At 31.0% G+C, this 17,142-nt stretch overlaps 1 protein-coding gene across 1 annotated transcript; it reads right to left on the bottom strand.

The window, feature by feature from the left end:
* Window positions 1–339: 339 nt before the first annotated feature.
* LOC129960575 (dentin sialophosphoprotein-like) lies at window positions 340–8,003 on the bottom strand. Its single transcript, XM_056074066.1, has 2 exons — window positions 7,430–8,003; window positions 340–1,684 (listed from the first exon to the last, which is right to left on the bottom strand). Exons 1-2 carry the CDS (start codon window positions 7,818–7,820, stop codon window positions 414–416), a joined length of 1,662 nt encoding a protein of 553 aa, XP_055930041.1. The 5' UTR covers window positions 7,821–8,003; the 3' UTR covers window positions 340–413.
* Window positions 8,004–17,142: the final 9,139 nt, after the last annotated feature.

Here is a 17,142-nt window from a genome sequence, read left to right as displayed (position 1 = left end):
AAATTTTGATCGTACTGTTTCACCACATCGCCACAAGTGAGTGAATGGAAATCAGAAACCCAACAACCCTTCAAATCACCCGTGTGAAAGCGACAAAAGGTAAGCAGCCGTTGAATCGATACCTGAACGATCACGAACCGTTTGCTTCTTATTTTAACTCCTATAATGAAAGCTCACGTGCGGAACTCATTTTACTTGAAGACATTCAACTAACCTTTTTTTATTTAAAAAATGTAATAAGATCGGTTAGTGAATTCAGTAATTCTAAAAAAATCACTCAGTAATTCTAAAAAAATCATTTTTATTGAAAATTTGTATAATTTATTAAGCATTAAAACACAGTTGATTGTCAACCTTAAATAAACTTTTTAAAAATGAAATCTTAAAAATTCTCGATTTCCAAAATATAAAAATTACAGCGATTCTATTTCAATGCAAGTTTTGGAGCATCGGATTTTGCAACAAATTCGACTTCCGAGACAGTGTTCATTTACTGCACATGTATCTTGAGACAAAAACCAAAATATACACCAGCCTGGTGGTGGACACTCTGGAGAGCCACCAGTATCAACAGTACTTGATACAGAAACTGAAACATTAATCTTCTGTTTCGTAGGCTTGGCTTCTGGTGCTAGTTGAATCATATCTTCAGACATTTCCAACGAAGCAGCCCCTTCTGATGATACATTTCCTTCGAATTTTTCTGTCAAATGTGTTAATCCTGTTTTATTTCTTCCCCCCAGTTCATTCACAGTGAATGGTACGGAAGATCCCTTTTTAATTTCCTCGGACTCTACTTCATCAATCATTATTGAATCTTCATCCCCAGATGGCAAAGATGTGTTGAAATCAGTTCGGGTTTCATTTGATTTTCCAGAGCTGTTGGTAAGGATTATTGCGGTTTCTAAATTTCTTTGGTTTGAAGAATCTAACTCATGTCCGGCATTAAATGCAGGAAGGAAGCTATGGAATTCGTTTTCTTCTATTATATGATCAGTTAAAGGATCTGAGAAATTAAATACCTCCATAGCTTTAGCTGCATTTCTAGCAACCTCTGAATTGATTAAAAAGTCGAAACCAGAGAGAATTCCTCCAGCAATTTTTGCCGAATCATTTATTAGTTCCAAATTTTCCGATGTGAAATTCTTCAATTCATCGGTAATATTTTCTGTTTCGCTTAGAAACATCTCCTCTAACTTTGTGTCATTTAACAAAGGCTGCAATTCAGGAAAATTATCACTACTATTGGTGCCGTTTACAATCTTAAAAATTGCAAACGTTTCATTCTGATCACTATTAGTAACCTCAGAGACTGCAGAAGTTTTATCCTGATCACCATTACTATTTTCAGAGGCTGCAAAAGTTTCATTCTGATCACCGTTACTAATTTCAAAAGCTGTAACAGTTTCATTCTGATCACCGTTACTAATTTCAAAAGCTGCAACGGTTTTATTCTGATCACCAGAAACTGCAAAAGTTTCACTCTGGCCGAGGGTATTATTCAGAACTTTCTCTTCAGTTCTCACAACATCCTTGTTGTTTTCTTGTTCCAAATCGAGTGAAAAAGAAATATTTGTGATGGCAGTTTCATTTTTGAAAGTCAAATCTTCAGTTTTGTTATCATTCAAACTTCTATTATTTTGAAGAGCTTCGAAAAAATCTGTGGAATCAAGATGATTTTTACCTAAAATAAATGAAAGCTTTTTTAAAAAAATGAAATTTATATCATAAATCTGAAAGACTGCCATTTCTTTAGATGGACTACTGTATGTAAACTGTGTAGTGCAAAAATGTTCCAAACTTTAGACAATGGATCATTAAACCAAGAGATAGTAGGTTCTTATTAAGAATTGGTTTTTGAAATAAATATAATTTTTAATTTTGATAAGAATTTAATAAAAAGCAATATTTTAATGTTCTCTTTCTAACTTCAGAAGATAGTATCGCACCAAAAGCCATTTTTTAAATCATTTGAAAATCCAAAATTTGGTTTGAATGTTATTTCAGCGCTATTTTTTTCTTTAAAAAATAAATTTGAATTTTGAAAATTTTTTTGTCTGGACGTTTCTTTAATATAATCCTCTGAAACAAGATAATGGTTATTTTAATAGCTTTTGTGCTACAAAGCGAAAGTAAATATTTGATTTTTCAGTTTATAACTAATATTTTAAAAATCCAATATGCTGAAATATGTTACAATTTTTAGGATGACTTTCTAAAAATGTGATGTCGAAATCGTTGCGTGCAGAGTTTAACGGCTTGCGATATCACGCCAGACGTATTGAATTCAATATTTATCATGCAACGAAGTTTGAAATTAGATATATTATAATCTAAAAAAAACTTTTTCGAAAAACTTTAAAAATAACGAATACTTTGTTATCTTGCGGAATTTCATCATTCTTATAATAGGCTTAATTTCCAAGTTATTTAACATAAAATATACTGACTTATCATACCAGTAACCCCATAATTAAAAAGAAAATAGGAATATTTTTTTTATTAAACTAACACAGAAAATAGATACGTTAGTAGACTGTAAATCCAAAATATCCAAGTTAGTTGCTTTATATCCGTGTAAGAAATATCCCTTTTCATCACTTGGTTCCTGAGAAATCTATGTATAAAACAGTTTCCTAGAACGCCATGGTTCGTTCGGAAAGTACTATCCCAGAGAAAGTATTACTAAAGGAAGATTTATTTCAAGCGACTCAGACATTCTTCCTTTAACAAGGATATTCTTTCTCCCCAACAGAATCATTTTCCTCTTAAATCTGGACCGTAGCGGTTACCAGTACTCCCAGTGAGAGCTTCAACAGGGCGAACTGTAAAATATTTAGGTTACTTTCAACTTCAAGGATTCCAAGTTTTTTTTTAAAAATTCGATTTGGTTTCTATTGATGACCAAGTAAGGGAAAAACTACAAATTTAGTTATACGAACATTCCGTTTTGAAGCAAAATGGTAACACATGTAATCAAGTTATTATATTTACGTCCCTGGAGTTTTAGAGCTTTAGCCTAGTTTTTATTAACATCCCGTTTTAAAGCAACACTAGGGATATTTTGGGACCGACCTCGTAATTTTGAGCCGCGGTCAAATGACAAGGATGACATCCGAGCTAGCATCCCTCTCCAAACTTCCACACCATTCCAGTGGAAGGACGTTTTGCCCTGACCGGTTCAACGTGCACCAGACCTGCATACACGACGATTCTTCGGTGGAATCGGGTCTCAAAAATGAAGCCTTCCGGTTCCGAAGCCGAGACATTACCACCAGGCCACCGCGACCCTCCTTTTTTGGAGCAACAAGACGTTTTTGAAAGAAATTCGAAATCTATAACCATGGTCAGATGACGAGGCGGCATTATCTCTAAACTTCAGTATCACACCAGCTGGAGTATATTTGTCCCTAACGAATTTTAACGTGCTTTAGATCAGTATGCACGGCGATTTTTAGGTGGACTCTTCTGTTTTCGAAACCGAGATCTTACCACTAGGCCATACTACACCAAGGAATGGGCCTCAATTTTGAAACTTAAACCGATAACGAGGAAAAATATACAGACGGGTATCCTTTCAAACTTCCGTGCACCCCAACAGAAAAACGTTTGACAGCATAAGAAAAATATAGCTAGCACTACCCAAATTTACTAAGAACCTTTGGTAGAATAGTTTCGAACATGAAATCCGTGAAATCAACACCTTCCGATAAGGTCACCTATCTCATGAAAATCTGCAAGAAATTGTAGATGTAGGAAAAATCGGAAACCAACTACTTTTTAAAAATTAGGTAAAGTAAGCATTCCAGGTTATTTAAAATGTATCATAAGACTATACGATTGTTGTCGTGGATTTCAATGAGATATGTTGTCAAAATGCGAACCTCTAGAACTTTTTTTACTCCAGTTTGGAATGGTGGCTAATTGCATTGTAGAGCATGAGGCGATTATTAATAATTGCAATATTTCCTATAATACTACGCTGCTCAATGATGCATTTCTACGCGATTTAAATTTTTCTTTTTAAGAGGACAATGGACTTTGAAATAAGCAAAAATGGACAGACACAAGGGAATAATGAAAATAAATTTTCATTATTTCCTTACCAAAATATTTGTTTATATTCAACTAAAATAGGATCATAAGATATAGTGTTCAATAAAATGAATGTTTCAATGCCCTAGAGAAAAAAAGCACAGTTTAATTACTTTCCTCAAAAAGTAATTGTAATTAGATTTAAATATCTTTGAAATTTTCCAGGTATCTTAATTTTTGACGAAATTAAATAGAATTGATAATAAAGATTGATTAAATATTAAAAGAAAATAGGGTACGCATTTTATATATCGAGTTTTTTTTAGATAGTTAAAAGTAAATTTTAGTTCCGAAAAACTAAATTCTTATAAAAATTCAGTAAATGTGCATAAAGATATTTCTAAAAAAATTAGCATTTAATTGGAATTGCAAAATCTTACACCATTTTATTCCAAATAAATTTATATTCGGTAATAAGGGAAAAATAAAGAAAATTAAAACTTGAATCGCCTGGATTATTTTGAAATTTAAAAAAAATTGTATATCTCGTAATTTTTAAAAATATTTCGTTTGAAAAAGTTTTTAAAAAGAAATGCGACATTTATATTTTAATATACATATGCATAAAAATCTCATAACTAAGTTGAATAATTCGAAAAAACGCCCAATAGAATCCACCGCCCCCTTGAGTTTTGAATAATTTTGTAATAAGTTAAAAAATTTTAATTGTATCCTTATTAGTAAGTTTTGCAAAAGAATTTATAATTTGACTTATTAAAAATTTCACCTGAAAATATATTTTCAGTTGCATATTCTGCAATTCTGCCTTGTTTAAGATTAATGAAAATTTGCTTGAACTATAAAAAAAATCGTCAAGTGTTTGATTAAATAAATTCAGATATATGGAAATTTCGCATTTACAAGAAAAATTTGATATTGAAATATTTAAAATTTGTTCACAATTTTTCATTCTTATTTTCTAATTCTGAGCTCACGAAATATGAAAAACGTAAAACCGCATCTTATTGAGATCTTTCTAACTGCCCTTATCTGCTGCAACATTCTCTCTTTCAAACCTTATTGTAAGAAAAAAATGCTCAGTTTTTGGGAGCGCGATATAATGCAGTCTCAAAAAAATCTATATATCTTTTCTTAAAATTTAAAGTTCACAAATTTTAGTCCAATGTTAGAGATGGCCAATAGTTGAAAATTAGTAAATTCTGATTAAATTTACGCACTGAACAGTTGAGGGCGCTCCTGCTCTGTTATTACTCATAAGTACTTTGCTATTTTTTTTCGTAAAAAAATAGCAAAGTACTTGCTATTAAAATTAAAGTAATTGCTATTTTGTACATTATGTATCTTAAATTATCTAATCAAGAAACAGTAAACTTTTTTTTCATATTCATTTTAAAACTATAAACTGAAAATTATGCAGGAATTTTGGAATAAATTTATGAAGAAAGGTTTCTTTCTATTGCGGAAATCTTTTTAACTTTTGAACATAATATTTGAAAAAAAAAGATACGATTGCGATAGAGGAAAAACTAACAATATCCTTTAATCAGTTTTATTGCAATTACTATCCTTTCACAGATTGCTATTATTAACATACTACTATTTTTAACTACAAAAGTATTATTAACATATATTTTATAATATATTAGAAAATATATTATTAACTATGTATATTTTGGAACCTTTTACCATTACAGTTATTATCATTTACAGTTAATTTTAACGTATCTTACAATTTAGAAGAAAAAATAATTTAGTATTTTAGCCGCATTTTTATTCGATACTTTCGCAAATTAAAATATTTTATAGATTTAAAATAGGTTATTACAAACTCCTATTTCTGCAAAAGTATCCGTTATTTTAAAATCTAGCGTTTTGACAACAGGCAATGCTAGATTAAGTAAAATTTTATTAATTTTAATTTTGAAACCGGCATTAGCCGTGATGACAAAAATGGTTCAAAATAGAATCATAGCAGTACACATATAGGTGCTGATCTTATTTATTGATTGTATTGCTTTTAGTAATCCTTAATTATAAGCTCTAAAAACATAATGTATAAGTATGTAAATGAACAACTCGAAGCGGGGCTTTTCAAGACCAAGAGTTCCTTGCATATTGCCAATCTCACCTTATAGCAACGTCAATTTTAAAGCCGAAACTCGAGTTACATTTGCACTATAAATGTTTAAAAGGAAAGATTTTCAATAAATACATTTCCTCGAAATATAGACATTTGACAGTGACGTGAAAGATTTTTTATGTGTTATATAAATATAAAGTTTTCTTAAATAGTATTTGAGATCATAGGAATATGACAAAATCCGAATTTTCTTCTTTAAACCTTTGAGCGTTGTAAATATTTTACGTTCGTAAACATTTCATAATTTAAGTATGCAAGTTGTTTCATAGCAAGCGTTTTTTTTTCTATAATTTGCTTGACTAATATAATGTATACCAAACTTTTAAAAGCGCCTTGGACTGCCTACATTGCATTTTTATGGTGAAACTGAAAATTACTTACGTTTCATATTTTTGGCTGAAACCGAGAATTATGTATAATTGAATAACACGAAATTAAATAAATACACGATATTTACAATAATTTTGATACAGATTTACAAAAATGTCTATTTAGATGTTAAATCTATCACGAAAGTAACATGCATAAAAATAACAGAGGATTAAAACATTTTTGAATGCTATTCAATTTCAGTTATACTAGTTTCTAGGAAAATATTATATAAAAAGAAATGAATAGGCAAATGCTGTTTTAAATTAATGAGGAACACTAAACTCGTCTTCCACATGTTCCCACTGAAGTTATAATGTCAAGAAGTTACGAGATGATTAGACGAATACATAAGAATTAATATTAATACTGACAGAAGCAATATCTCAGAATTCGAGAGGAATAGAAATAGTATAAAATGCAATAACTTGCGGAATAAATATTGTTTTTTAAGCTTTATTTGAGACGAAGTATCAACGATTTAGTATCCAAAAAGAAAAAGGCCACTCCTTAACTTTCTACCAAAGTCGTAAGAATGATAGTAAATCCCCTTTAATACCGAAGATGTACAGATGGGTAAGATATGAGTTAGTCTAGCTAAAGCTTGGCAACCCTTTCTTTTATAAGAAATATTAAACAAGTCCGCAAAATGCTTAGAAGGGTTATTTTGTGGACAGTAGTCCTCTTTACCATATTCATCATTTCATTCCTCATTCAGAATTAACGGGCTTCTTCGTCCTTAAGCGAACTCCCAAAGAGTCGACAGGGTTATATATTACATTTAAATTGGAATAACTTCGCCCCATTTAAGGACAGCAATATATAATATTAAGAAAAATTCGAAAGGTAGAAATCATTTCTTACTTATGAACTCCGAGACCGATTTGAATTCTTCATCAAAAACATCGGGTATCTCCAAAGACGCGGCACTTTCAGGTTTCGATTCATCTGTCACATCCTTTTCCTTAGTTGCTAAATCAACAGGTAGACTGCTTGCCTTTATACTTGAAATTTCTGAAACTGTTGTGTCTTCCTCTTCAGAACTGGAAAGGTCCAAGTCATTGCTTTGTTTAACATCAGGTAGACTATGACCTAAAATTTCTACTTCATGCAGAGGGGATTCATCGATTACTTCATTTCCGAGAATGCTTGAATCCACATGTTTAGATTTGTCTTGTTTAAAAGTAAGTGGTACAACGCGAGCGTTGCTTCCTCCAGCGTATAAAAACACTATAATTAAAAAGTAAAAATTCATTTTTTGCGTTGATATTTATTAATTAGTTAGCATAAAAAACACGCATTTCACCAAATGCAAAAAATGAAATAAGAAATCTCTCCAACCGATTCTGCGTCAGCAGTTTTGTTTGCCTTTTGACTTCAGTTCTGTAAGAAACACTAAATATTTTGTCATGCAAAACAGCATTTCGATTTCATTGAATTAACGTCTCCTGGCTGCTATAGTTAGTGGAGAAAACCATCACGTTCTGGGAGAAGAATTAAATTTCCAGATGCGATTCTGCATTTTTAGATGATTCCTTTTAAATTAAATATGGCACGTCAGGTCATTAATAATCATAAAAGTTATTTAGGTAGAATTAAACTGTAGATTATAAATGATCTAATATTCCATTTCAGTGGATATGTAATATGTATTGTATTTAAAGATCTACGATCGATCGTCAGGAAAAGAGCGCAGGACATTGCAGGAAAAACAAAAGTGGAATATGTGACCAACTATTTATTTTTACTTAAACTGATAATAATTAATCGAAAGATTGGCAATAATTAGTAAAGGACTGAGAATTAGTAAAAAATAAAAGTTTATGTGTTTTAAATACAACTGAGTTTAATTTTCAAATTTTCGCTTAAATATAACTAAAATTAAGCGGGTAAAATTTCAAGACACTAAATATTTATGAATAAATTCAAACTTGAGTGCATTTAAAGTTCAGAGGAACAATATAAAAGTCTAATTTTTAGCTTATTTCATTCTTGAAAAGTTTAGTTTTATTATATTTACACGCTGTTCCGAAGTATCACGAGGGCTGTTTAGGAATGGACTTCGTAATTTTTAACCGTGGTCACATGATGAGCACAACATCAGCTTCCGCTCCACACCAACAGGGATATTTTGATCACAACTGATATGGCATGTTCTATGCCAGTTCATACAGAGGTTCTACAGTAGAATTCAGCTTTATAGCTGAAATTAGCTCTAATTCTCCGTGATCTTCTTTAATGGAAAGAGTGAAGAATTCGGAAATTCTAGAAAAGTAGAACTTGATAGTTTGTATTAATTAAATCAAATTCATTCTACAACATAAGAATGGTAAAAACAACTGAATAAGCCCAAAACTAATATGCGAAAATTATTAATTTAATACTTAAAATTAAGTTTTAAGTACGTACAATAGTTCCGGCGTTTATGGTTATATACCAAGTATAAGAAAATTGTAAATAATAAGTTATTAATGCATGAAAATACTGTAAAGGATTTTATAAATTTTGAACTAAATCTACTAACGAGTTGATTGTCTGTCGGTCTGTCTATGAACATGTGATTAGAGCTAATTTTATTAAGGTTATCACTTGGCGCAGTATGACCAGATATGGCTTTTGCGCCATAAAACACCACAAAACCTTTAAGGTTATCAAATCTAAGGTTAACAAATCATAGCAAACTGAGACAGTTAAACCCAGCGAAAATGGTCTTCTCGAAGCTTTATCGAATACTTTCTAATTAATGTACTTGTGTATTATTCAGCCCATGCCATTAACAAACTACAGCTATGAAAGAGCGTATTAAAATTCTTCGGCGATTCATTCGCTGGAATGCGGTTAATATACGCATATCAGAAACGCGAATATAAATTTTGGGCTCCTTTTTCTCAACTGATTGAAACTAAAATTTCGCATAGATCTACAATTGTAGTCACACAATCTCATACCAAATTTGTTACGTTTTTGAATTATAGCCTTTACATGCATGCAAAAGAACAGACTGACGAATGGTCAATTCTTGATAGATTTTTCCAAATTTGATACATATTCACTTTAAATGTTAAATCTATATACCAAATTTTATTCACGTAGCTTTTTCTATTTTTAAGCTATCGTGTTAACTTGTATACAGATAGCCGGACAGACAACTTCCTCTGAAAGGATTTTCTTAAAGATTTCATAGATAATCCGAAACTTTGGTTTAAAGATCATTTACCATTTATTATCTGGTTTTGTTTAGTTATATTAACGTCCCGTTGTAAAGCAACACTAGGGCTATTTTGGGACGGATCTTGTAATTTTGAACCGCGTTCAGATGACGAGGACGACACCTGAGCTGGCACCCCCCTCTCCACGCCACACCAGTGGTGGGACGTTTGGCATGACGGATTTAACGTGCAACAGACCCCCTTACACGACGGTTCTTCGGTGGAATCGGGTCTCGAACCTGAAACCCTACGACTCACAAGCCGACACTTTACCACCAGGCCACTTCGTCGCGTATCAATTATCATCTGTCTAACTCAAAATGTTTTTAAGTTATCACGTTCGTAGTTAAGCAGATATATTTCAAAATTGTGTTCTTTGGCTCAGGGAGTATGTAAATGGAGATTCATCAAAATGGTGAATTCAATTTTTTGACAGTTGCAATAATTTGTATACTTCGTATACGAGAAAATAAAAATCACTCGCGTTCTGAACATTTTTTTACAAGATTAAAAAAAAATCAAATACCCATTTTAATGACCTGATCATTTATCCTTGCATGAAGTGTGTGTTTATGACTTCATTATTTATGATCTTGTATGTTGTAGAAAAAAAAGTACTTTGCATCTTAGTTACAAAATTGTAGCATTTTAATTTCTACCATTGAAAGTGTTCTCCCGTCGGCTTTCTCATACAGGTGACTTTTCAGACTCTTAGAATTTGAGAACACGGGTAATTTGTTCTTCTGTATCATTAAAAATAACGCTTAATGCTATGAAAAGTGTAGTTTCTTATCTCATAACTGTCCTTTGATGGAGGCCGCTTCTTCGAACATTTTAAGTAGTCTTGTTATTAAAGAAGCCTCAAGGAAGCGCCTCGAGTTGATTGGCGGACCTTACTCTAGGTCTCTGAAATGATATAAAATGTTGAAATCATAGAAATGTAGAAACGTTTGGCGATTTAAATTGTAAAGTAAACTACCAACTAATTTCTGGTGATGATGATGTGCCCGCGTTACCACGAAAAGGGGGTGCAGTAGCTTCTGAGGGTAAAGACCCCTGAGCACACGAGGGCAGAGGTCTGACTTCTAGCTCAAATGAAGATGAAACACACACATTTGCTTGCACAGCCCCTTTTTACAGCGAGGCACATTCACACACCTCACAGATAGAACACAGACGAAGAGCAACCATGCCCGAACCGGAATTCGAACCCGGGACGCCCAGATCACGGAGAAGATGCGCTACCACTATTCAAGGACGCAGGCTATTAATAAACTTCTGGTTCCATTAAAAAAGCTGCATTTCCCAATTTTTTTTCTGTGTACATGAAATATCTTTAATTTTTAACTCCATTCATTTTCCTATTGATTTTCAAAATTGCTCTTCACTTTTCAATTACCCAGACTTTGATTTGACACCAATTTGCCTAGGGAAGTACCAAAATGGCTTGGACCGGATAAATCGCATTTCATTTTTTAATCTGAGACAAGGACCGAGTAGTAAAAACGATGAAAAGTTTCATTTCAATAATTCGTCTTTATTACAAATATAGGTACATTTCTAACACTGATAAAAATAAATTACTTCGGTAATTTTTTCAAATTGAATTCGGAAAAACAATAATTTAATGAATTATGGCCGAGAGAAATAAGGTAGTTATTTCCATAGAAACCTGTTTGTTATACTTCGGAATAATAGCAGTATTATGTATTTCAATCCTGATTCCACGCGAAGGGCTAAATGTTTTTAACTATTGTCTGAAATAATAAATTCAAATATTAATTATGTTTTTATGATGGTTTCAAAAGATACAAGAGTAAATACTTATAAGCAAAGATTTTTTTTATAATTCCATATTTACGTGATGATCGAAAAGTTCTTTTATTATTGGATAAAAACAACAACAATAACATTTTTTTTCTGAATATTATTATGTTATGAAGTAATAAATAAAAAGGATGTTTTCTGTGACATTTTTTTTAAAGGAAAGAATTAGATTTTCGACAGACTATCTTTCGAATGCATGTTTCTTCCCCCCCCTTTTCATTTTTCCATCCCTTTTATATTGCTTATCTATTTAGCGAAAATTATCCTAGTTTATTTTACGAATATAGGAAAAAAAGTGATTGTTGTTTTGGAAAATTTGTCCAATTTAGGGTAAATTTAATCAATTGGACTTGTTTCATTGTTGTATAGATTGAATTTTGCATTATTTTTTTAATACTTAGGGAGTTTTGAAATTCAGTAGTTATACTTTACCGATGAAAATAAAAACTTTTTAACCAATTAATCGCTCAATTCTATTAAATTTTGATTCATCTTGAAAAGCAACACCTGGTTATGAATTCGAGATAGATTGATAGGCAGATTCCATAGTAAAATAATATTAGGTGCTTGCATGTATTTTGATCATTGTTTCATTTAAGAAATGCTTTTATTAAGAAAAATTGGTACAATATATATATCAATCAAAATATTTTCCATCATTTTCTACAGCTTTTTCCCATTTTCGTCTAATAAGTCTTGCAACTGATTGTCTTCGAATTTTTTTGGTCCTCCAGGCCGTTCTTTGTCACTGACATCGAAATCACCACTCTTAAATCATTGAAACCGTAACCGACAATTGGGATATGATGGAGCAGCATCACCATAAGTTTCTAAAAGTGTCTGAAGGGCTTCAGCAACAGATTTCTTCAAATCAAACAAACAAAAAAAGCAATGAATGTCGAAAATGCAATTTGGGGTGTTCCATGATTGGGGTCTTTATACATTGAATAACTCAATAATAATAAATGAAAAACTTTCAAAATGATTACAATAAAGTAAAAGCAAATAGGTAAAACCCAAAACCATTGCCGTTTATATAGATGCTTTGCATATTTTGATTAAAATGCATGCAAGAACCCAATAATTCTAATATTAAAGATTAACATATTAAACATCTAATATTAAAGAAACATATTAAAGATTAACTAGGGAGAGAGTTCATATCTTCATAATTTCATATTCACTTCATATTCATTTCATATCTTCATCTTTTCAAAGTTCATCATTTTTATATTCACAGGATAGCTGTGCGCTTCGAAGTACAGTAAAGAAAATTTATACTTATATAAATTATAAGACATGGTGAACAATAGTTCCAAAATATATACCTTTTGGTGTAAATCTGGAGATAATTATAACCTCCAAATTCAGCGTATAAATAAGTTGGAGGTTGAGCATATTCCTCTTGGAGTAATTTTTTCGTAATTTTAATTACATTTTTAATTAAAAACCATGCAAAGCTATTGTGTTTTCCTGCAGTAATTCCCTAAAATATAATTTCAGAAAATTGAATTTTACTCTATTTTAAAATTAAAAAATGTTTTTTTAAAAATTATCTCAATTTAATTGTTGTGCGAACGTTTCTTGAATTTCTGCAATTTCTTTAAACAAAAAATTGCATTATTTAAAAAAAATCGATTTTTGTGTTGAAAACTTATAACTATAATTCAATCGTTTTAAATTGTTCCGTAAATTATCAATCGCGTTATTTTCTTTTATTTTTGAAAGCTAAGTGTCGTGGCTGGTTCGTGAGTGCTTTGAAAAAATTAGGCAAATAGAAAACTTAACAAATTTATTGCAGATTCGTTCGAGTTACTCTGCTCAGTAACTCCTTCTCCTCCAAGAGCAAACACTCGAATGACATCACTCTTTTAATTACACTCGCGCTAGTGGTCTAGCGCCATCTATGAACGTTTATTTCCTAACGCTTCAAAATCCAATCACTACACTAAGGAAGAAGGGTCCTGTTCAATATCTGTGAAAGAGAGAATACTTGACGAACAAGAGAAAAGAAATTACAAAATCGTTAAAGTTAGACGATAAATGGACTTGCTGGGGGATTACATTTTTAATTGCTTTATGATGTCATATGAGCAATTAAAAGATCAGGTGTAAGACTATTAAAGTAATACGGTTATCTGGATTTGATACTCAAAAATATTTTCTTGAAGAATGAACATTTATGCACAAGAGATTTAATTTAAAGTAAACGCAATTAATATTCCTGCCAAACCAGATGATCACAAAAGTCAGCCATTAATAAGGATTAAAATAAGGGATATTTCTTTCTTTTTATACATTAATAAATATGTCATTAAATTTTTTTAAATCTAATTTATTATTTTTCATGTTTATTTCTTATTAGAAAACTTATACATCGCCAAACTTCCCCATCTGGCTCTGTGCTTTTCGACAGGAATATCACAAACACAGCAGTTATGTTTCAATAACGTTGGAGTCTCATTCTGAAAAACAATGTATAAATTGGTTTTTGCAACGGAGTAACACTTTCTGTTCAAAAGAAAAATGGAAAAAGATAAAATAAAATTTCTGAAACGGTAATAAATATTTTTTTCAGAAAAAGCAAAGTTCACAGTGTGTTGTACTTTTATGTTAAAAACAAAGAAAGGGTTCTGTTATGTAACTTCCTTATTTATTATAAAAAAAAATCGATAATCAAAGTTTTGAGCTGGTCATTACGTAAGAAAAAAATTGTTCGAAAACATTAGTCACCATAAAAAAAAAGAAAAAACCTACTCGAGAAAAATATTTTATGACCTCTCTTTATTCACTACTGTTACACAGCTGACCATGGATAAAAGTGACTCCACATAATAAAGCTAGTTTGTTTGCAGAAATATAAAATTTATCTACTTTTTTTATTTTCCTTCGAGATAAATTAGAGCAATAGAAAGAGTTCAAACAGCATTGCCTCTTATTCACGTCAAGGACAGAGTTCTTAGGTGAAATATCTCTTTTCTATTAAAAGTTACACAATATTTATGGCAGTCTGAATTTCTTTTTTGATAAAAATCTTCCTTCTTAAAAATTTGGTTTTTCACGTAAATTGGAAAGGTAACGTATTTGCAGTTGCAATAACAAATAAATGTAACAAAAAGAAAATTATAAAATCATTTTTATTAATGCACCAAAGAGTAGAAAGTTTTTACTTGAACTATTTCCTAACGTTCAGTATTTTATTTTCCAGTTCATCTTTAAAATATAAACTTTGTATTACCATCTTTATAAATATTATAGATTTCTGAAATAATATTTTTTTTCAAATTTACAATCAAATGGCTCCACTTATATGGAATCAAAATGTAATTAAATCCTTTTTATTAATACGCCAAAGAGTATAATTTTTTAATTCAATAATTTTCTACTGTTAGTATTATTTGATTTATAGTTCATATCAAAGCTATAGCATCACCCTTATAAATATTATGGATTCAGGAATTCAATTTTTAAAAATTTATAGACAAATGGTGCCACTCGTATGGATCAAATTTCAATACAAAATATCTATTAACTTTTAATTATTATCGGTTAATCGATAAATTCTAAAAGTTCTAAATTCGCGAGTTATCAAAAGCACGACAGTGTATAAAATTTGAAATCTCTAGTACATGACGAAGCGAATGAAAATTCAATTACAAAATTACAACTTAACAAAAATAAAATGAGTGAAGTAAAAATAAAAATGCATAAAGAGTTTTATAATTCAATTTAAATGGCCAAAACAATCTCTCTGATTTCTTTTTGACAAAAAAGCTATGCAGCCTTATTTTTACTTGGTTTCCCTTTTGCATTTTATTTCTCTTGATTTCTTTGCAAGGCAAGGATTTTTTTTGCATCCCATTGCTAATGCTGCTAACGCGTATTTCATAAGATCCTTTGACGATTCAATATGAAATTGATAGCCAATCATTTGTGTTGTCCTTTAAGTGACTCTGGATAGATACCCCACAATAAGATTAAAATCCTCACATGGCCGAAATCTCAATAAATAAATATCTAATCAAAGTGTTCATTTCGATTTCATTAAGCACTGTTTTATCAAAATAATATTTATCATTAATAAATTGTTTGAATCCTCAAATCATCAAGATAGTGTAACATATTTTGATAAATTGAAATGAAAATCAAAAATTGAATTGAAGATTTTGAAAAGTCATCTTATTATAAAAGAAAAAATAAGCCCTAGTAAATTCTGTACACATATAAATAGAATATTTATTGTGAACGCATTACGCGAGTACACATTCTTTCAAACCTAGACCGACTTGTGAATTTGGATTGTCAAAATTTCTGCTGTTGGGATTATGTCTACATGTCGCCTTTTCTGTATTTAAGAGTTAATTTATGCCTAACATGATAGAATATAGAACATATATTTAATATGTCTGGAATTAAACATTATCGTATTGTTGAGGTAAGAAGAAAAAAATAGGATACTAGCACAATTGTTGTTGTTTCTTATGGCAATTGCCATGGACAAGCCCGCTGTTACGAAGACAACGATTTTAAGCCAGTGGGTGAGCGTCTCTTGCTTTTTTAGTAACACCAACTAGGGCCAAGAGTACGACTTAGCTACTCACGCATCATTCATTCGCTTGCACAACCCCTTTTTACAGAAAGTCACATTCACACATCTCACATATAGAACAACCATGCCCAAACTGGGACTCGAGCCCTGAACGCCCAGACTACGGGAAAGACGAGCTACCCCTATGCCAGAACGCCGGCAGCGTAAATATGATCCCCGTTATCTGAATACGGCTCAAAATTACAAGGTAAATTCTCAAAGACTCGTACGTAGCTTTCAATCAGGGCATTAATCCTACAAATGAATTATGTAACCAATTTTTAAACTCTGATCGTGAATCTATAGATTAAATTTCTAATACTTATCGCTTTTTACAACTCTCGCTTTTGTATTCATCTGTGATTTCGTAAATTAAGACAAGACAGGGTTGAAAAATTTGAACTGTAAACCGAAGCTTAATATTATCTTTCTTATCTTTATGGTTCGAACAAATATAATTCAAAAATCGACAGAATTATGAGATTTGGGAATGAATTTTTCCTTACGGTCGGGCTTTTTGTTTAAAGTTTTCTTCATTTTCCTTCAAGAAGGCCGGCTATTTGAATTTGAAAATTCTCCAGGAAAGCAACCTACCCATACTTGTTTTACTCTCAAAATTTGACTTAAATATTCGTTATTATTTGACATAAGCAATTGTTTTTTGGTTTTAATTATATAAATAAAGTAATAAAATGAATAAAATATAAGAAAAAAATCTACAATATTTATTAATAGTCGCAGAGAGCAATGAAATATTGAGAATAAGCACTGTTTCAAGAACTAATGCCAATTCAGAAAAAACTACATCAGTTTTGAAATCGGTAACCTCAAGATATCCTGAGACTGTTGAATTTTCTTAGAAACTGATTCTTTTCTTTGTTAAACCATGTAATAATACACATAATGACTTTATGTACTAATTTCATTTCTAATACATTTGTGCAAACATATAT

This window comes from Argiope bruennichi, chromosome X2 (genome assembly GCF_947563725.1).
Source record: "Argiope bruennichi chromosome X2, qqArgBrue1.1, whole genome shotgun sequence".
Classification (NCBI taxonomy): domain Eukaryota; kingdom Metazoa; phylum Arthropoda; class Arachnida; order Araneae; family Araneidae; genus Argiope; species Argiope bruennichi.
This window is presented reverse-complemented; position numbering and strand designations above follow the sequence as displayed.